Source organism: Tribolium castaneum, chromosome 1 (assembly GCF_031307605.1).
Source record: "Tribolium castaneum strain GA2 chromosome 1, icTriCast1.1, whole genome shotgun sequence".
NCBI classification, from domain to species: Eukaryota; Metazoa; Arthropoda; class Insecta; order Coleoptera; family Tenebrionidae; genus Tribolium; species Tribolium castaneum.
The window spans coordinates 34,710,392-34,731,630 of NC_087394.1; the positions used below are offsets into that span (position 1 = coordinate 34,710,392).

Here is a 21,239-nt window from a genome sequence, read left to right on the forward strand (position 1 = left end):
TTACTTAGACGGGAAGTGTTTAAATAAAAACATGTGAAATTTAATAAAAAAATATAATAAACAGAATGGTTTGTTTCAATTGTGAATTGAATAAAATTAAATGAAACTATTACCTCATAGGTGAGTAACTATCTAACTTTAAATATTTGTAACTGGGTGTTAGAGGATTAAAAAATTCAATACATTTATTTTTATTTGAGAAAAACAACGTAGAAATAAAACATAGTAACGTAAGCATGTCATCTATAACTTGCCTATGAAATTAAAATAAAAAATAATTAAAATAAAACGATGAAATCGAGGTTTTGCCATTTTAGTTTTAAACAACACACAATTTAATTTTACAATTCATCTGTTTTGTAGCTAAAGCCATAATAAAATTAGGATGAGTTTTTTGTAAGAAATAAAAGTAATAAATTTTTCAACGCGTTAGAAAAACGATCTGTGAAGCAATGGTTAATTTAGAGCCAACATCCAGTTGTAAAGAAACACCTTTGTTAATATTTTTCTGAAACATTTTGACTTTAAATTTAAAATTTAATTCGTTGCTAAAAGTTAGCTACGCGAATTTGATCACGTGATCAGTTAATCAAGCATTTATTTGCAGATTAAACTAATAACAGTAATGACGCTTCTATAAACCGGTTCTTAATTACTTTAAAATGTAACCGTTAAAATTTTCACGACAGACAAGAAAAAAAATGTATAGAAAAAAAACCGATGGGTAAGTTTCGGAAGCTATTTAAATTTAAATCATTGAAAGTAGAAATCTGTATATGGTCTCTTTAATTTAATTTAATTCCCTACAATTTTGTCCTTTACCCTTTTCTGTATCTTCAACCATATTCGCAATATTTAAAAAAATATCGGGCAAACAATAAAAGTTTGATTTTTTTGAATATTTTTTTGGTAAGTTCTTTGCATTACCTTTATCTCTTACTATTGAAAATTTAATATTCTACCCGTCTGTTGTTTGCCTTGTGCTCTCCGTTATTTGAATTATAAAAATTTCTTAAAGCGAAAATCAGACTTTGAGATAAGAAAAAGGTGTCGAAAATTCGAGAAAACGAACAAATAAGCTTAAGCTGATAGTAGAACTTAAAAGAAATAAAAATTGTGCCTTATTAAAATATTTATAGTTTCTGTTATTGAATACATCTTTGGAATTATTGCTTACTGCAGTTTTTTTGACGTCTTTTCGACACTATAACAGAAATTGTAAACATTAAAATAAGGCAAGTTGCGTTATTTTAACTTCTTTTTAGATCTTTCATTCTCATTTTGATTTATCTACGCATTAAAATGCTATAGTCAAAAATCGTTTTTAACTTGTTTTTAAACATAGCCACTGATTATCATAATTAATCAAGCTGTATAGCCAAATAGTAAAAATTTCGAACGGTAATATTTAATTAGAATACGTGTTTTTTTCTCTCAGTTTACTCAAGTTTATCAATCACAAGGAAAAAACGTCTACAAACAAACAAACAAAAATAGTGCATTATTGAATAACACGCGAATTTGAATTTCTAATTAGTTTTGTGTCCATTATCTTTATTTAAATAGTGACGCAAACCCAACTAGTTAATAATAACAATTTAATATTTTACTCCTCTGTACTAATTATTGATTTTTGTTTGCAACGTTTGCAGTGATCTCGCGTCTCAACTCGATGACACCGACTATCCGGAACACAAAATATACCGCAAGACTGCCATTCGCTTCAGTTTACTGCAACGAATTCGGACGCTCATGTCCGAGGAGGAAAAGCGCACCACCAAGTACCCCTTACACAAGCAAGGCTCAAAAAGCATGGGCGAGAAAATCGCCCATCCCGATTACGCCGACCCGCAGAAACTTTTCACCTCGTGTAGCTCCAGCCGGACGAACCTAAACGTCGAACTATCGGAATGCGAAATGATGAAGGAGCCGGAACGCTTAGATATGACAATAAGTGAAAAAGAAGTACTTAACGAATTCGAGAAGCGCCTTAATGATAGTACAAAACTTGCACCAGACACGGGCCAAGATGACGAGTTAAATGGTTCTAGTCAGAGCGAGTTGCTAGAACAGGAAAATGTCAATTCTAGTCAAAATTCGGATAGTTATTATGAGAGCATACTTGAGAAGAGTCTAGTTGAGGAGTATACGAAGGACGAGAACGGGCGACTGGTCGCCAAACAGGACAGTTTTAAAGGTAACGAGAACTGTTTCTACGTCCAGAAGTTCCGATCGGAGAAGGAGAAAACGCTGAGGGAAGTGAATGGCAATGGCAAAAGTGCAATCAAAAGGCCCAGCAAAGCTCCACCGCCCATTCCCGTCAAACCGAGCAGATTGGTTATCAGTACAAAGAACATTTCAAACGTAATCATGTCAACGGAGACAATAAAGTCGGGTACAACCAACATCCAGAAACTTTACATAGAGCAAAGCAAAACTAAAGCTGACTTAAGTCACGAGACGAGAAATGTGAACGTCAGTGAGAAGAGTTGGGTGAAGGCAATGGTTGGACGATTCGAATGACACAATTCATAATCAAACTTTCCCATGTGCTATATGTGGCTGTTCTAGTTTTATCCTTGTTCGTTTGAAGAGTGTTTATGATAGTTGATAAAATATTTATTTTTAAATACAAAGCAAAACAAAGGAAATTATTGTACAGTTTTAACGCTACGGTTAAAAATGTAAGCATTTTAAACTACGTATTTACCATAGTAAATTAAACGTGCCAAATGGGTCCTTATTTTCAGGACCTTTTAAATTATTTGTTAAAGGTAGCACTAATTTTGTAAAAGTATCAATAAATATTTTCAATCTTTATTCCTCGTTTCATTACAAAAGTTACGGCTGCATTCGCAGAGCACCGTCCAGTCTAATGGTCTCGCCATTTAACATGGGATTTTCGATGATACATTGCACCAAATGGGCAAATTCTGCTGGATCGCCCAATCGAGACGGAAAAGGTACAGACTTTTCCAGAAACTTTACAACCTTGTCAGGCAATGCCGAAAATAGGGGTGTCCTAAATAGGCCTGCAAGTGAATGTTAAAAAATAGTAAGAACGAAAATTAATTACCAGGGGCTATGGTCACGACTCTTATTGCCTGACTTGCCAAGTCCCGAGCTATGGGCAAAGTCATTCCCACGATGGCCCCCTTACTTGCCGAATAAGCCGCTTGTCCCATTTGTCCCTCATAGGCGGCCACACTTGCCGTGTTAATCACCACTCCACGTTCCCCCCTTTCATTTGGCTGATTTTCGCCAATCAGGCCCACAGCTAATCTAATTACGTTAAATGTGCCAATTGTGTTTATCTACAAATAAAAAAAAATGTTTCGGTACTTGGGAATATAATTTACGTGTTATTACATTTATAACTTTGGCAAAATCCTCCAAACTGTGTGCAGCTTTTTTGTTGAAATTGTACGTTTTGAAGGCAACGCCAATTCCGGCACAGTTCACGACATTGTCAAGCTTGCCGAACTTTTGCTTGGCTAAATCTAAGGCTGATTGGACGTCGCTTTCGGAAGTTACCTAAATGAATAATAAGTTTCAAGTATTGGGATGTGTGTTTAGTGTTTACGTTAACAGGAGCGAATAAAACTTTGTCTTCGCCAAGCGTTTTTGCAACTTCTTGGCCCTTTGAAGACTGCAAGTCGCAGAGAATGACACGACTTCCTTGTTGGACGAGTCTTTCGACTGTTGCTTTTCCCAGCCCGGAGGCGCCTCCAGTCACCAAAGTCACCGCGTTCTATAAAAAAAAACTTCTTTAATTCGCCATCTCTAGTAACTCAACAGAGATTACATCCAGACATTTTTTGTGCAGTAAAATGCCCGAACAATTTGAAGACTAGAAAAGTGATACTCGATTCTAAACCAGAGTTATTGTAAAAAAAGCCGGACACTACATAACAATTTTTATCCCTTTTCTTTTACCAATTACTTACTTGAAAATTAAGTTAAATGTAGCTAAACAGGACAAAATCAAACAGCTTTTGAAAGATTTGTGTCCACTTGCATACGTTCTTTACGAAAAATTTATTTTTATACCTCTGCTAAATCAAAAATTTTGATTTTTGAGTTTATTTTTGAAGAGTGCTGCAACACATTATACAGCACCGTGGTGCAAATTGCCTGCATACATACTTTTTATTCTGAAATTCAATTTAAATATGAACTATTAACAATTATCCTTGTACATAATTATTGCAATGATTCTCTAAGTTAATTACACACAGTTTTTAGTTTTTTTATTAAAGAAAAAGATTGTGATGAAACAACAAATTACACAACCTCAAAAGTCACGTCTAGACGTCGAAACCAGTTCATTAATTTGTCTTACTTTTAAGAATATCAATTCTTTTTACGCTATTTCTACTCTACAATTTAAACATTGGGGTAAGTAGAAAAAATATGTTACTGAGTTACACGTTTTTACATCACAGATATCAATCAATTATTGCAATTATTGAGATAAACTTACCTTCAACATGCTGCTCAGTTTCAAAATAACTCACTCGACAAATATTTTATGCTTTTGCCTTGTAATTGTTTGAAAAACGAGGAACAAAGGTCGGATTATTATTCAGCGTTGTCATAAAGCTAACCAAAAAACAGCCATGTTATTGCTGTAATTGCCTTATCAGTTTTGTAATTGTTTATTTCTTGTTATCACATCGATTTTTGCAGAAACCATGGCTTTGGTCTCGTATGACTATGAAAGTGGCAGTGAAGAAGAAGAACAAGAAGAACCCTCAACTTCTTCGGAAGTTATAATCAATAGCACAAAAGTTAATAACAGTGAAGCAAATGAAGACACAACGGAACTACCAGAAATATTGTCACACCTTCCTCAGACTAAAACCACAACACCCACAGTTAACGTGACGGAGGATAAACTGGAAGATTTTATCCCGAAATATGAACCCCCTCCCAAAGAAAATAAGAAAACTCAAAAAGTGAAAATAACCATTCCGAAACTATCAGAGTTCGAAGAGGAAGAAGAGGAGGAACCACAGCGCAAGAAAACGAAAACCGTTTCGAAAAGCAGTGGCTTGTTATCCATGCTGCCCCCAGTTAAAGGTTCCCCACTCTCAACTAAAAGTTTCGTACCAAATGTCCTAAAAAACAAACCTCCGGTCACCCAAAAATCGAAAGCCAACAGTTTAGTGCCACACGCAGTTAAGAAAAAGGCAGAAATGGCCAAAAAAGCCGCAATTAAGAAAATAACAAAAGGTTCAAGCAGTGATGCCGAAAGCGACGACGATATTGAAGTCCCTGAGACGTTCGACGACGAAATGTGGCAGAAGGTCTGTGGACGAAACACTAAACCCAAGCCGCCTCCAGTCGTTAACGTGGAGGAAGTTGCGCCTCCGGTGATAAACATCGCACCTGAGCCGGTGAAACCGTACGATGGTTTGGATAATGCGGCGTTTAAAGAGCTGGTAGGAAAGGCCAAACGGCCGGTTAATATCAAGCTTGTGGACATTAATGAGGAGGAGATTTTGCCCGACAAGGAAATCTGGATGACTAAGTCATTAACCGATCCAGATAGCGCCCCTAAACCGGTGGTTGAGGAACCGGTGGACCCCACAAGGAAGAAGAAACACCACATTACTTATCTGGCAGAACAGGCGAAATTGAACGAACAGGAGTTCCAAAGTCAATGGTCTGCTAGTAAATATGCGCGAAATCAAACACGGGCCAAATACGGTTTTTAAAAGTGTGTATAATATATTAATTAAAAAAATAACTGGTGGAGAACTTGTTATGCAACGTTTTGTCTGTTAACCACCACTCATCAGGCTAAAGAAAAAATTAAACATCGACATTTTAACAGTAAAACTTACCTAAACACCCAACATATTCCTTGGCTAGACAAATTTGCAAGAAAAGTCGATCATTACAATAAAAAGTTTACAATGGAATAAAATAATTTAATTTAAATTATTGAATGACAGTCCATAAGAAAATAACGTCAAATATGATATTTTAAACTTCTCTAAAATTTTAGTAAAAATTTATAAAAATGTTAATGAAACTCTATGTAACTATTGTAAAATTAATCGAATTTTGTATTTTTTTTTAATTTCAGAAACAAATATTTTTGATTAATCTTTTATGAAAAGCAGGTATGTTGAGATAAAGCCGTTTTTCCAAATTTTACAATCATTTCTGTGGTTATTGATACGATATTTTAATTTTTACACCAGAGTTATTGTAAAAAAAGCAAAACACTACATAACGTAATTATGTATTTATAAAAATGGAAACTACAAAAAAAATTGAATGTGCAAACTGTAAAGTCTGATATTGCACAGAGAATTGTAGACTTGTAGAAAAATACGGATAAGAACAGATAGTAGACCCAATTTAAACTCACATAGCTTAATAACAATTTTATCTCATCAGGATTTCTTCCCTTTTCTTTTAGCAATTACTCCCTTGAAAATTAAGTTAAATGTAGCTAAACAGGACCAAATCAATCAGCTTTTTAAGATTTGTGTCCACTTACATATTTACCTTTACTAAATCAAAAAGTGCTGCAACACATTATACATCACCGTGATGCAAAGTGCCTGCATACACATTTTTTTATTCTGAAATTTAATTTAAATATGCACTGTTAACAATTATCCTTGTACATAATTATTGCAATGATTCTCTAAGTTAATTACAAATAAAACTTTTATTGAATTTTAAAGAAAATCCGCAGAACATACAAAATAATAAGTACTCATTATAACATGTGTTTTTATTCTTTCAAGCTTTTTTATCGTTTAGAGTTGTACCGATTTTATATCCTTCGGTAAAAATGATTGGTATTATCAAATAATAATTTAAAAATTGAGATGAATACATTAAAATACAAACATTATTAACTTTTTTCGATCAGTTATTTTTGAGTATATCAATCAAACAAAGAAATTGAAAATCAGGATTATTTATTAAAAAGGTTTTACATCAACTGCCCGATATATTCCGCTCGTTTGAGCTTTTGCTTCAAACTCGGCCACTGAACTAGGAAATTATCCGCAAAATACATCAGTATTTTCCCGCTTAGTGAGAAAGTCTCCGTCCGGCAAAAACTCTCAATGAAGACTATCCTAGTATCGGAAATAAAAGCAGCCTTGAGAAGAAAACTAATCAGACAAATTGGAATGCAAGTTCCTGGACCATTACATAGTATTAAGTCCGGTCTAATTTTACAGACTAACGGAACACTGTATAAAATTGAATACAAAGTTGTGAAAATAGACGTGATGTAGGACTGGCCCACAACTCGACTGCGGGGGATTTCGATAATTTCATAATTGCTGTGATTTTTTGTCTCTTCGAATTTTCTCACTTTGGCGTAACTGGTTGTGTCGGTTTTTGCCATGATGTAATATCTGGGCGAATATTTTGCAAAGTCTAGGCTTGCCATAAGGGTTAGCATTTCAGTGGTGTGCCCCCCTGAACCAATGCAGATGACTGTCCTGCAGGGGGTTACTCTTTTACTGGACGCTTCGCGACTAAAACCAGTCGTTATCTTGTGGACTAGGTACAAAATCCTGGCCAGGATTAAAACGGCGATTAAAATCGCCAATTCAATTTTTAACTGATCTGAAAATTTAAAATTCGATTATAACTGTAAAACACGTTTGATTTTTCGGTTACCTTCCATGTCTCCAGGCTAGCTTCCTGCGATGGTTTCTGAAAAATGGAAAGTTATTGAAACATCAATTAAATAAGAGGACGACATAAAAATCCACAAAAAATCATCACAAAAGTCCCCAAATATATACCAAAATTTGAAAGCCATAAATTACAAAAAATAGCTTTAAAAAACTGCTGTCATAAGACCTTGAGGCAGTCGTTATTTATTCGTGCCTCAAAACTTATGAAAGTGCTTTTTAATATACAGTCGGTACCCTTTATTTTATTTTTTTTCAAATGTAGGTGATTTTTTTATCATTTCTCTTCAATTCCTTTTAATTAAAATATTGAAAATGATTTCAAAACCAACAAAAATAGTATCTGGAGATTCTAATGGCATTCTAAAGGATACGGTGTTTAAATGATGTTCTTTCCAGACAATATAATACTTTAAGAAAATTGTTAATAACCGAAAAAACATTTATTTGTTGTGTAGCTCACATAATAGTAATTAATTAGATACTATAACTTTTTCTCCAGCATCACACTGTACGAATATTTCATGATTTTACTCATAAATGGCAAAGCAAATTCAAATTAAGGTATTCTTAAACCATCACAAAGTCCAAAAATTGAGAATTTTTGAAAATTGAAAAATCAGGTGATCCTTGGCGATTGTTGAGTAGTGTAAATTATTACAATTAAAACACAATAAACCTATCATTTTTATCTTATTTGACTTCACTATCACCTATTACCTAAAATTATGACATCCTGTGGATTGGGCACATCCCTGGGGGGCCGGGGGTTGGGACCTGGGGCACGGCGTTCGCAGGGTTAGATTATCGGCAGAGCATCGGCGCACGCGCCAGTCGATGGTGCCTGTGCTTAGAGGTTATATTTTTGGTTTTTTCTGTGTTTATAGAACTCCTTCCGTTCCAAAATGAATTGACCCTTCCCTCAGTTCGCATTCATTGTTTTCTTTCTTAATTGGCGTGAAAATGTCGAAAGTGAAAGTGAGTAACGAATGGAAGCGTCACGTGAAGCAAGAATACATCCGTTTGAGACAACAAAAGAGGTTCAAAAGAGCGGACGACGTGAAACTAGCATGGAACCAGAACCGGATCAAAATGACCGAAAACCTGATCGCCGAGCAGAAGCGCTGGACTGAGAGCAAAGCCTTCTGGGTGCCCCTGCCCGAGATCCCCTCGCATGTGACTTGCATGAAAAAGGCGGAAGTTATCGGGAATGAAGGTTGTTTGATCCCAGTTGTTGTCTCCAAGATGCTATGTTAGTTTCAGGCGATATACAGGTCACCCCCATTCGGATTATCAACGCGGTGACTCCCATCCCGACCATGTACACGTGGGCCCCCATCCAGCAGAACTTCATGGTGGAGGACGAAACTGTCCTGCATAACATTCCATACATGGGCGATGATTTACTGGACCAGGACGGGACGTTTATCGAAGAACTTATCAAAAATTACGATGGGAAAGTGCACGGGGACCGGGAGTCGGGATTTATCGATGATGAGCTTTTTGTGGAGCTGGTGCACGCGTTGATGCAATACCAGGACAGCGACAAAGGGGAGAAAAAAGACAAGGACAAGGAAAAGACCAAAGAAGAGGAAAAGAAAAAGGGGCTCGATTTTCCAGCTTTTATTATATTCCAAGCGATTTCGTCGCAGTTTCCCGATAAGGGGGACCCAGAGGAGTTGAGGGAAAAGTACGATGTTTTATTATATTTTTTACAGGCTTTTCCAGCGAGTTGGTAATATTCATTTTACATTATACGTGTATATAATTTCACAGCGTGAAGTTTTAATTTTGAAACTCGAGCTTTAACGAAACTGGACGCTGTATAATATCTAACGCACAAACAATTTGGTCATTTTTCGATCAATTCACATTTCGAGCAGAAAAAAAAGTGTTTACTTTTTAATCTTCTCACAGCATTAATGAGTTCATTTATCATAAAATATTGTTCTGAGGTCTCTGAAAAATTTTCATGTTATTTTACCGCACTGTATGCTTGAACAAAATAAATAAAAAAGTGTAAAGAAGTCCAACAAAAAAATTTTGAATAACACTCATACGAAAACGCTTAAAGTTAAAGTATTTAGGTAAGTAACTCGCATCTGCTCGTTGCATAACGACAGCTACTCTTGTGTTTTCGCACTCATATTATTAATAACTTATATTAAATAATGTCAAAATAATTGTCCAGACAGTAGGCTATGTTTATCGGTAAGCTACGATACAAATATGCTTTTTTTTAATGAAACACTCGGCTTTTGGCATTTGGAAGTAACGTTTAATATTAATGTTTTTAAGGGTAAACTTTTATTGTTGTGCTTGTTTTTTTGACGAAAACACATTTAACAAAATAATTATATCAAATCCAAGAATACGATTAAAAAAAATCAGTTGAGTCAGATTAGAGGAGAAAGAAAAAAACTTTGATGTTTTGACATTTTTTTGAAAAGTTCCAGTCAAGAAGTTTTTTATTTTTTACTTTTGCATGTTAAAGTTTTTTAAGTTCCCTTTAAAACCACAATCATTTAAGTGCGTCTTAATAATTACAAAGAAGATATAACTTTAAACAAAAAATTGTATTATTAATTTGTAAAATAGTTAAATTGAACTACAACCGCAAAGAAAAAGGGCAAGAGGAGTCTAACTTTTTTTTAGAAGAACCAAAGGATTATGTAATAGAATAATTTATTTGACTGTTTCGAGAAATGTCTTGAAAAATACATGTTTTTTACCGTTTTTCTTTAAAACATTAAAATGTTACTTAAGTTTTCTCTGAAATAAAGTCGAATTGTCAATAATAATTGTCAACGTTTGAAAATTAACTATAATTTTTTTCGAAGCTCTAATCTATGCACGAACACAAATTTACAAATAGTTTACGCTTATTTCAGTACACAATATCATAGCCTAGTTTTTTGTTAATTTAAATAAATTCAAATTTAAACGATTTAATTATAAAATAAAAAAATAAAAGGTAACAGATAAACGGAGTGTTAAACGTCCTTTGAATGCTTTATCCCTGGTTGAAAAAATAACTGATGGAGAACTTATAATGAAACGATTGTTACACAACGTTTCGTCCACTATACCACATACATCATCAGGCTAGAAATAATACATTTGTATAAAAAATGGAAAAAAAATATTGTGCGACCTTCTTTGCGTGTGTTGAATCTACTATCTTTTTTAAATTCCATAATGTCATTTTTTTCCATTTGATGATGTCTGTGGTATAATAGACGCAACGTTGTGTAACAATCATTGTTTCATTAAAGTTTTCCACCAGTTATTTTTTCAATCTACATTTGAAATTTTGTTTTTAGAAAAACACAAAATAACACACAAATAACAAACGTTTTCACTTTTTTATGTTCTTAATTGCAGTGCGTTAACGAACTACTACAGTTTTAAACTTGAAAATTTCCCTTTGCAGTGGTGGAAACTGTGGCACTCTTAGTTTTTGTGTATTTCATTAAAAAAATTGTTTCCGTCAAATAAAATAACTACTGTAAAATAGCAGAATCAACAAAAAAAATCAACAAAATCATCAGTACTTATTGATAACTACGTTAAAAATACAATAAAATATAGGGTGATTAATACTTTTACACTTGAAAATAATTTGATTTATTACTTTTTTTATGGTACTTTACCAACTTCGCTGGGTGGGACCCTGATTATTTTTTCCCTAACTTGCCTGGTTTAGGTACATTGAACTGACCGAACGGACCGACCCCAACGCGCCCCCTGAATGCACCCCAAATATCGACGGTCCAAAGGCCGCATCTGTACCCAGAGAACAAACAATGCACTCGTTTCACACTTTGTTCTGTAGACGTTGCTTCAAATACGACTGTTTTTTGCATCGTAAGTTTCTAGTTTCTACGTTTAAATAGTGTTGGGTCTGGGTTTAGGGCATAGTTTAAGATTAGAGCACAAAACGTCTGGGATTCAGGTTGATATTTTTGTTTTGCTGCACTTTAGGAGAGCAAGGTAAGGTCATCAGACCTTCAGCATTTCATGACCATTGCAAAAAACATTCGCTACATAAGTGTAAAATAAAAAAACGCTTTATTGCATCGTGCTTTCAATTAGATTTTCGGAAAAGTTTAATTAATTGAGTTAAGCTCGTGCACCTGTTGCATATTTGTCGCTTGTTTTAATCCAATCATTGCTCATATTAAGCCGCTTAATGTGATTTAGCTCATTTTGGTCATAATCAATTTTTTCCAAGGTCTTCAAGCGTGTCATCCAGGGCCCAACTTGCAGAAGCGTCGCGGTCCAGATTTGAAGCCCTTTACGGAGCCCTGTAGCGCCGATTGCTACATGCTGCTGGTAGTTTTGTTGTTTCAGTTAATATTTTTGTTTAATTATTGGATTTGAAGGAATCTGTTAAAGAAAGAATGGCTGCGAAAGCCAAACAAGAGGAGGAAGCCAAAGGTAAGTCAGTGACTGAAGCTGGGTCTTCCACCGAAGCCAAAACAAACGGAAACTCGAATCCTCGCAAAGTGTGCAAGCAACAGAGCGTTGATTCGGGAAATGAAGCGAGTTCTGAAGACAGCAATGACAGCAACAAATACAAAGGTAAAGTTAATTTTTAACTGAGAGAAGTTTAACTTCTGTTTGCTTTTTAATGTTGAAATGTGTCTGATGACGTCAGGCATTGTTGGTGTGGTAAACTGGTAATGGTACCATTTTTATTCTCCTTGGAATTTAATATAGTTTTAATAAATGCTGCAATAACAATTTTTTACTATTATTTTACTCGTTCGATATTCGGTGCATTTGTAGCGATATTTTCAAACACTGGATTTCCATTTGTGTAAATTTAAAAACAATATGCAAAAATAAAATTGCGATCCTAATTAGTTCTGTTAAATAAATGTTTTTCAGTGGACCGAAAAAAAATTGTAGTAATGACTGCTGTTTCGTTTGTTTGACGAAAAAATAATTAGCAATTAAAACTGCGATTATGTCTTACAATTAAAATTGAAATTTAATGTCGGGAATTTTATGGAAATGAATTATCTTGTCGAAAAACATTTTTTTAAATTAGTTTTTAACTTAAAAATAAATTTATTAAAAGTTTCGTGCACACGGAAGGCAATTATAATTATTATTAATCGTCTTATGTTTTTTATGCTTACTTAAATTTTCGGGCACATCCACTTTTCGCTTTATAAAAAATAAAAAAATAATTATTTTATTTATTTTAGACCGATTACTGTAAAAATGTAATCGCTTTTCAAGATTAACATTTAGGTAATTTGGTAAGTGCTCAGTATTTTTTAATTTTTTAAATAGCAATCTCTCTTACGATTATTTTAAAAAAGTTTCTTGATTCACAATAATTATTATTACATAAAAGATTCTTCGTAATCAAAATTACGCTCCAACTTGCTTACACCAGACAAAAAACTGAAAGTCGATAATGCAAGTTTTAAACAAGTTTTTTTTTTTAATTTTTAATCACATTTCTTTGTTTTAAGGTTGTCTTAGTTTCTAGTTTAATCAAAAATTTACTAGTTTTATACTTTTGTCCACATCCAGTAGAATTTGTGTGTTGGTAAAAGTAATTTGTCTTTTTACAAATAAAAACTAGTTACATCTTTCATTTTTAATTTTTTAAGACAACTAATATTTTCTTCACTGTTTTTGGTAGTACATTCTTTTATCTTTTTGATAATTTTAAAACAATAAAATTATCAGTAGTTATAAATAAAATAAAATGTTAATGATAATTACACAAAGAGGGCTCTGTCTTTTTGTTGTTGTTTTATTTTTTAAAGAGTGATTGTATTGTATATATTTTTTTAATAATTCGCATGACAGTACTAGAGAAAATAAAAAAAATTACAGCAACTTAAAAGGAAAAAATGGTAAACTTTTAGAATAGAATAGAACTTTTAGAACTACTGATAAAATTATCAGTAGTTATAAATAAATAAAAAAAAATGTTAACGATAATTACACAAAGAGGGCTCTGCCTTTTTGTTGTTGTTTTATTTTGTAAAGAGTGATTGTATTGTATATATTTTTTTAATAATTCGCATGACAATACTAGAAAAAATAAAAAAAATTACAGCATCTTAAAAGGAAAAAATGGTAAACTTTTAGAATAGAATAGAACTTTTAGAACTACTGATAAAATTATCAGTAGTTATAAATAAATAAAAAAAATGTTAACGATAATTACACAAAGAGGGCTCTGCCTTTTTGTTTTTGTCTTATTTTGTAAAGAGTGATTGTATTGTATATATTTTTTTAATAATTCGCATGACAATACTAGAAAAAATAAAAAAAATTACAGCATCTTAAAAGGAAAAAATGGTAAACTTTTAGAATAGAATAGAACTTTTAGAACTACTGATAAAATTATCAGTAGTTATAAATAAATAAAAAAAATGTTAACGATAATTACACAAAGAGGGCTCTGCCTTTTTGTTGTTGTTTTATTTTGTAAAGCGTGATTGTATTGTATATATTTTTTTAATAATTCGCATGACAATACTAGAAAAAATAAAAAAAATTACAGCATCTTAAAAGGAAAAAATGGTAAACTTTTAGAATAGAATAGAACTTTTAGAACCACTGATAAAATTATCAGTAGTTATAAATAAATAAAATAAAATGTTAACGATAATTACACAAAGAGGGCTCTGCCTTTTTGTTTTTGTCTTATTTTGTAAAGAGTGATTGTATTGTATATATTTTTTTAATAATTCGCATGACAATACTAGAAAAAATAAAAAAAATTACAGCAACTTAAAAGGAAAAAATGGTAAACTTTTAGAATAGAATAGAACTTTTAGAACCACTGATAAAATTATCAGTAGTTATAAATAAATAAAATAAAATGTTAACGATAATTACACAAAGAGGGCTCTGCCTTTTTGTTTTTGTCTTATTTTGAAAAGAGTGATTGTATTATATATATATATATATATATATATATATATATATATATATATATATATATATTTATTTATTTATTTAATTAATTACCATGACAACACTAGAGACAATTAAAAAAAATACAGCAACTTAAAAGGAAAAAATGGTAAACTTTTATAGGGTTGTATTGACTTCTGGATTGTTTTTTTCAACAAATAACAGAGTTTTGTTGTAATCGTCAAGAAATATTTAAATATCAAACGTTACTTACACACAATTTTGGAATAATTTTATTAGAGAGTGCTTAGGTTCATACTTTTGTGTCCACCCGGTGTAATTTATGTTAGTACAAATTTTAGTTAACTTTTTAGTGACAGTCACAAAATTGTTAATTTTATCAGTTATTTTAACGAAGAAAATAACAATTAATATTACAATAAGGAATGTATAAAGAAGTTGTTGATGCTGTCTCTCAATATAAAAATTTTCAATTGTAATTTTTTTAAAAGTGTGGGCACTTAAAATTGTCTCGTTTCTTCCATATTTTTACTTGTTTCTAATGTTAAAACAGACTCAACCGACCAAGACCAGGTGTCGACAACGACTTCGTTCAGCCTCCTCGGCTTGATGGGCGCCAACGACCACAAAGAGTGGACCGGCTCGGACGAGAGCCTCTTCCGCGGCCTCCACAAAATCTTCCTGAACAATTACTGCGCCATTGCTCAAATCATGTTAACCAAAACCTGCCAACAAGTCTACGAGTTCGCCCAAAAGGAGGACGCCGACATTCCCGACGAGGAAGCCATGCGAGACTACACACCTCCCCGGAAGAAGAAAAAGAAGCACCGCCTCTGGTCAGTGCACTGTCGCAAAATCCAGCTCAAGAAAGAGTCCAACAGCAACCACGTCTACAACTTCACGCCCTGCGACCACCCGGGCCAGAGCTGCGACACGCAGTGCCCTTGCATCGGCGCCCAGAATTTCTGCGAGAAGTTTTGCCAGTGCAGCTCTGATTGTAATTATTGTGTCTTGGGGGAAATTTTTGGATTGGTTTGTGTTTATAGGTCAGAACAGGTTTCCAGGATGCAGATGCAAGGCCCAGTGTAACACTAAACAGTGTCCTTGTTACTTAGCTGTGAGGGAATGCGACCCTGACTTATGCCAGACTTGCGGAGCTGATCAGTTCGATATAAGTAAAATAACTTGCAAAAACGTCAGTGTCCAGAGGGGATTACGTAAGTCGGCGAATTTGGAGTTACGGGGTGACAGCAGGGGCGTTTTACAGATAAGCATTTATTGATGGCGCCGTCGGATGTTGCCGGTTGGGGGATTTTTCTCAAAGATAGTGCACAGAAAAATGAATTTATATCGGAGTATTGCGGCGAGATTATTTCCCAGGACGAAGCCGATCGCAGAGGCAAAGTCTACGATAAATACATGTGCAGTTTCTTGTTTAATTTAAATAACGGTACTTTATTTTTCCTTTTTTTTTCGAGCTTGTTTAACTGTGTTCCTGATTAGATTTCGTCGTTGACGCTACACGGAAGGGAAATAAAATTCGTTTCGCAAATCATTCAATCAACCCGAATTGTTACGCAAAAGTTATGATGGTTAATGGGGATCACAGGATTGGGATTTTTGCCAAACGGGCTATTCAACCCGGCGAGGAGCTTTTCTTTGATTACAGGTAAGTCACATTTTTTTAGGCAAAATTTGACCTATATTTGCGTTTAATGCAATTTTCTTGAAAACTATAAGTCAGAGAACAATAACCTTTTTTGCAAATGATAGATAATTAAAAGAGCTTTCCAAAGATAATACACTTTATGGGGTTATCTCTAATAGTTCCGATCTAAATGTTCCGGGTTCGCCACAAAAATTGGAAAAATCAAATAACAAAAAATTGAACATATGGACTTTTTTTGGACTTTTAACAAGTCGAGAGGGTTGTAAAGGCATATAAAAGTGCGAAAAACTATGATAGAACGTGTTTTTAAAAAATTTAATTTTTTCACTTTCTTGAAGGTAAGTGTATTACTCAGGAAATTTTAGCAAAAAAAATCAAAATTTTAAATCTCGTGAAAAGTTGGTATAATACAGAAAATGAGCCGCTGAATTCAATGGAACAAACCGCATTGCTCTACGACTTTTAGTTTTTGAGTTATGAATTTTTTTAATGAATAAAATTTTTCACTATGATAAATGGCTACCCTAAATTTAGGCAAAAAATTTAAAATTTTTAATCCGTGTGAAAAATTGGTATAATATGTAAAATGAGCCGTAGAATTCAATGGAACAAACCGCATTGCTCTACGACTTTTAGTTTTTTTTTAATGAATTTTTTTAGTGAAAAACTTTGATCGCCTCTGTAGCCGGAACCGTTGCCCGGAGCGGCTCCGGGTTTAGACGAAAAAATAGATAAAATTAAGCGCTATCAGATGGTTTTTTGTTCGTTGCTCTAAGTCTTACAGTTTCGGAGAAAAACGCAAAAAAAGGTTTTCATTTTCACTTTTTTTCAATTTTCAATCGCCAATTACGGCGAAACTATTAGAGATATCGAGAAACGGAAAAATGGAGGATAACCGGAATAAAAAACTCTACAAAATGGCATAGGACTCAAGGCGATATCTCGCAAAAAAATTTTTAATTTTAAAACGCCGATTACGGCCAAACTAAAAGAGCTAGAAGAAAACGGTTTGTTCTATCGTAAAGAGCACATCAAAATCTATGAGATAGAATAGGTTTCATTTGATTCTGAGACACTTTAAAAATTTACCGATTTTAAGGGGGGTTAACTTTTTTAAATTTTTTTTTATTTTTTCATTTACGGCTAAACTATTCTAAAAAGTGGAACTGTTTTAATCCATACCTATGCAAAATGATCCGGGGAATCGATTGGCATCAAGAAAATTGCCAAATTCCCAATAGTTTTTTAGTTATGATTTTTTTTAAATTTTACCAATTTTTGCTTTTATCTGCAATTTGCTCGAAAACTATTAGTCGGAGAACAATGATCTTTTTTGAAAAAGGTAGATAATTAAAAGAGCTTTCCAACGATAATAAACTTTATAGGGTTATCTCTAATAGTTCCGGAGTTATTTCTCGATAAATGTTCCGGGTACCGGAAATCGACCAAAATCGCGACAAAAATTGGAAAAATCAAACAACAAAAATTCGAACATATGGACTTTTTTTGGACTATTGACTATCGATAATGTATTTTCTTTCAGATATGGCCCAACCGAGCAACTGAAGTTTGTCGGCATAGAACGGGAAATGGAATTTCTGTAACCGTTTTTTTAATAAATTTTTTCATTTATTCTGTGTTTTTTTTCCACCTTTGTCACAAGCCGAAATGCCTCACACAATGAAATTACCAGTTTCGTGTAATTAGTTTTAACTTCTTGAGGCTATATAACTAAACGAAACTCAGCACAAACATTGTTTAATTAATGTTACTTCCACCATGCGCTGTTAAAACATCAAAGAAATTACGTTTTTAATTGTCACCTGTTGGAGTGCTTCTTGTGTGGAAGTCTCAAGCCTTGTCCCACTTGTCTCATCAAATTTCGCTCTCAGCCCTCATCAAGGGCACGGGAAATCCTGATAACCGAGGATGCGATCAAATCTCGTCGCAAAATCGCGCTGTTCCACCAGTTGCTGGCCGGCCAGCGCCGGAATCGGTCGTGTTGCGGTCTGGATCGAGCGTCGCGACGTGACGCGTCTTTGCGATTTTTCATGATTCACTCTGGCAGTGCTTGAGCGAGAAAAATCCACCAAAATGCAGGACCAAGGTAGGGAACGACCGCCTGTGCCCCCGTCGAAAATTTCCCCTCACCCGCACCACACGTGATAATGTTATTGTAGCTTTAATTATTTTTACAATGTTGGTCAATAAATAGGCAAAGACACTATAAATAGCAAGCGGTGACAAATGTTTAAGAGCCGCACCGAATATTTATTTTTTTAAACTTTGAGGGGTATTAGCTTCTGGCTATTAATAGGCACCTTCGGGCCAATTTATGCGGCAATAATCGTAATCAATAAAAAAATAAATTGATTTGATCGGCTGATGACACGCTCAAGAAATATGCGTTTTACTTGACCTATTTTAATTGCAGAATTCGAGACGTCAATATTTTGCTTTCATTGGGACACCTAACATTAAAGTGACCAAATTGTGGCCAGTGACGAGTGCTCCTTTCAGGAGCGCATCAATTTTGCCAAGAAATTGTTGACTGAATGTTAACACAACTTGTGTTTACTTAAAACTATCGAGGTTAAATATCATGTCATCTTGCTCGAATTTTTATATCGCGAAAAATAATAAATAAACAACGGATTTTTTTTTACTGAAAGCAACAGAACGTTCATAAATAAATGACTCGAAATTCGAAATAACAGTTTGTATGATTAGCATATCGTTTTAAAGCCACGTTGCGTGAAAACCTGTTAAAATATATAAAATAAAAAATGGGCTGCAAAAATGACATAATAGGAAATTGCACGCAATCGTAAATGGATAACTATCTATTTTTCCTCCTCATGAACCCAAGAAGTATTATCCGAATCGAAAGCCAATTTAAAGAAAGTTAAATATGCTACTTTTTTACTACACTGCAGTGATTTTACTTAGTTTTGTTAGCTAGGGTTTTAGATAGTTTGTCAAAATAAAAATTTAATCAGATGCAACTTTAGCTTTATGCTCGAATCTATGTTTTCGGTTTAAATACGAATTTAATTTATTTTTTTGCTCCGGAAAAATTTGTTCATTTCAGAAATAAAATATTCGGTAGTAATACAAAATTTTAACACTAATAACGTTTTAAATAAATCTTGCTAAACCATCACCATTTAAATAAAAATATTTGTGTTAAAAAAATTTATTTGCATTTGCAATAGTGAGTAGTTTCTGCTCAATACCCGTTTCATGTAGAGTTCAAATTTGAATTTTACGATTTTTCGTTGTTTCAAGTCTCACGTTACGAAAATGTTATCTGCCTAAAGGTATATGTTAACATTTTCGAATATCAGAAAAAAGTTTTGCACGCAATGTTGAAAATTCATTTTAGTAAATAAAAAAACTGGCTTTTAGAAAATGTAGGAAATGTTGAGGAAATCCAAAGATAATCATAATATGTTAAAGGCTTTTTTCTTACAAAATTCTAAGTATGTATATTCGGTACATTTTCATAAAAACCATTGTGGTGCAAATAGCGTACCCTTGGCATTAAATTTTATATGAGTTGTCATGGTAACAGCTTAGTCGTTTGCACCACAATGGTTTTTATTAAAGTGAATCGAAAGTAGGTACACAAACAATTAATAAATGGTTAAAAATTATTATTTTTTACTTATTTTCCTCTTTTTATTTTTGTCAAAACTATACATTAGCTAACTGTACATTACATTAGCAGTATAATTTTGAAAGAAAATGCGATGTAGGCGTTTTTATAGTTCTGAAGCAGCTAAGAATAGGTTGCGTCCTGTCTTACACATACAAAATCATCAATAGGTCTTTTTTCGTCACTTTTATTCTTTTGTTTTTGCTTCAAACACTAAAAGTGAAAAACGGCAATACCCAAAGACTGTGTAAAAGTAAGAAACGATCTTTCATTCAAAATTCTACAAAGTAGGCAGGTTTTTGGGGTCAGAAAAGGCTTTAAAATGACTAAAATCACTTTTTTTTGTTTCCAAAAGCGTCTTGATTTTGCACCAAGTGTTGTTTGAGACGTAATAGTCCCGTAAACTAGAATCAGGCAAGAAAATCTCGATATTAATGTTAGTTGTCAAACTTGACGTGAGGGGGTGAGTGTTTTTTTCCAATTTTCAAATGCCCCAGGGCCTCTGTAGGCAGTCAGAGGTAACTCCAAGTGCACTATTAGGTCACTATTTTTTTTAATGGCTCAAAGGTGCGTTTCCAGACAAAATAAAATTAAGGTCAAAACATTGTTTGCCTGATGATGTCTTATGTAATAAGACGAAACGTTGCATAAGTCTCTTTTATGGTCCTTTCCCAGTAATTTTTCAATTTTTGGAGAACGTTAAACTTGTGAGATTATCCACTAAACGTCTTTAAAGATAAATGAATGTTTCATTTATTACTGGAATAATTTAAAACGAAAAAGGTCGTTAAGTGCTCATTGAAATCTCGATTCGATCGTTTTTCGTTTTGTGATCAGTCATAAACTTGGCTGTCCGTTTGCATAATTTCCCTTGCAAATCCGTCTTGGTCACTACCCAGCCTCCAGTGTTTCGCCACCCACTTTCCTAACATCGATGTAAATAATTACATCAACTGTGCAACAGTTTGCACTTGAAGTTTACATTAACGAGCCTCCATTGGTCGAAAACATGAAAGCGGTGGAAGTGACGCGGAAGCTCCTCATTGTAATGTAACATCCACGAATTGAAGCAACACTAAACCGGAATGAAACGAATCGACCGCAAAATTTACCTACCGTAAAAGCGTAAACAAATCTCCAGGGGCTCTTGTGAAAGATGAAGAAACTAATACGATTTCCTCGACTTATTCCACGACTAGTTTGGCGGATTTCGCTACGAAATGCAACTTATTGATGCCAAAAATGAAAAATGGCCTGAATTGTTCAAGTAGCATCGGTTGACACGTGAGATAAATCGCATAAAAAATCAACGCGTGATAATGAG

At 33.7% G+C, this 21,239-nt stretch overlaps 6 protein-coding genes across 12 annotated transcripts in view; 4 read left to right on the forward strand and 2 right to left on the reverse strand.

Moving 5' to 3' along the window:
• GEFmeso (Guanine nucleotide exchange factor in mesoderm) overlaps positions 1-2,820 on the forward strand; it is a 55,337-nt gene extending 52,517 nt beyond the window's left edge. For all 4 annotated transcript variants that reach the window (XM_064359931.1, XM_064359932.1, XM_008192472.3 and 1 more), the window contains exon 9: positions 1,653-2,820. In XM_064359931.1, the coding sequence (XP_064216001.1) occupies positions 1,653-2,523 (871 nt within the window). In that variant the 3' untranslated portion in view covers positions 2,524-2,820. The remainder of the gene's footprint in view (positions 1-1,652) is intronic.
• scu (scully) lies at positions 2,802-4,625 on the reverse strand. The gene is made up of 5 exons (XM_966861.4): positions 4,484-4,625; positions 3,584-3,751; positions 3,370-3,534; positions 3,077-3,314; positions 2,802-3,032 (listed from the first exon to the last, which is right to left on the reverse strand). Exons 1-5 carry the CDS (start codon positions 4,490-4,492, stop codon positions 2,842-2,844), a joined length of 771 nt encoding a protein of 256 aa, XP_971954.1. The 5' UTR covers positions 4,493-4,625; the 3' UTR covers positions 2,802-2,841.
• On the forward strand, positions 4,211-5,844 carry LOC660589 (uncharacterized protein). 2 transcript variants are annotated; one of them, XM_008192471.3, is made up of 2 exons: positions 4,211-4,398; positions 4,690-5,844. In XM_008192471.3, the coding sequence occupies exons 1-2, from the start codon at positions 4,272-4,274 to the stop codon at positions 5,718-5,720; spliced, it is 1,158 nt and encodes a 385-aa protein (XP_008190693.1). In that variant the 5' UTR covers positions 4,211-4,271; the 3' UTR covers positions 5,721-5,844. The 2 variants fall into 2 exon arrangements, with proteins under 2 accessions (XP_008190693.1, XP_971900.1); XM_966807.4 differs by lacking the exon at positions 4,211-4,398 and adding an exon at positions 4,507-4,630.
• A 1,083-nt stretch (positions 5,845-6,927) lies between these two features.
• On the reverse strand, positions 6,928-8,544 carry Alg14 (ALG14, UDP-N-acetylglucosaminyltransferase subunit). Its single transcript, XM_966753.4, has 3 exons — positions 8,397-8,544; positions 7,660-7,695; positions 6,928-7,605 (listed from the first exon to the last, which is right to left on the reverse strand). The coding sequence occupies exons 2-3, from the start codon at positions 7,664-7,666 to the stop codon at positions 6,959-6,961; spliced, it is 654 nt and encodes a 217-aa protein (XP_971846.1). The 5' UTR covers positions 7,667-7,695; positions 8,397-8,544; the 3' UTR covers positions 6,928-6,958.
• A 95-nt stretch (positions 8,545-8,639) lies between these two features.
• On the forward strand, positions 8,640-17,889 carry E(z) (Enhancer of zeste). Its single transcript, XM_001811600.4, has 10 exons — positions 8,640-8,892; positions 8,940-9,366; positions 11,383-11,543; positions 11,911-12,011; positions 12,062-12,260; positions 15,142-15,585; positions 15,635-15,805; positions 15,856-16,038; positions 16,092-16,257; positions 17,801-17,889. The coding sequence occupies exons 1-10, from the start codon at positions 8,640-8,642 to the stop codon at positions 17,859-17,861; spliced, it is 2,166 nt and encodes a 721-aa protein (XP_001811652.1). The 3' UTR covers positions 17,862-17,889.
• Positions 17,890-18,195: 306 nt separating this feature from the next.
• Positions 18,196-21,239, forward strand: part of Ac76E (Adenylyl cyclase 76E) — an 87,098-nt gene continuing 84,054 nt past the window's right edge. For all 3 annotated transcript variants that reach the window (XM_015977579.2, XM_015977580.2, XM_015977581.2), the window contains exon 1: positions 18,196-18,364. In XM_015977579.2, the coding sequence (XP_015833065.2) occupies positions 18,352-18,364 (13 nt within the window). In that variant the 5' untranslated portion in view covers positions 18,196-18,351. The remainder of the gene's footprint in view (positions 18,365-21,239) is intronic.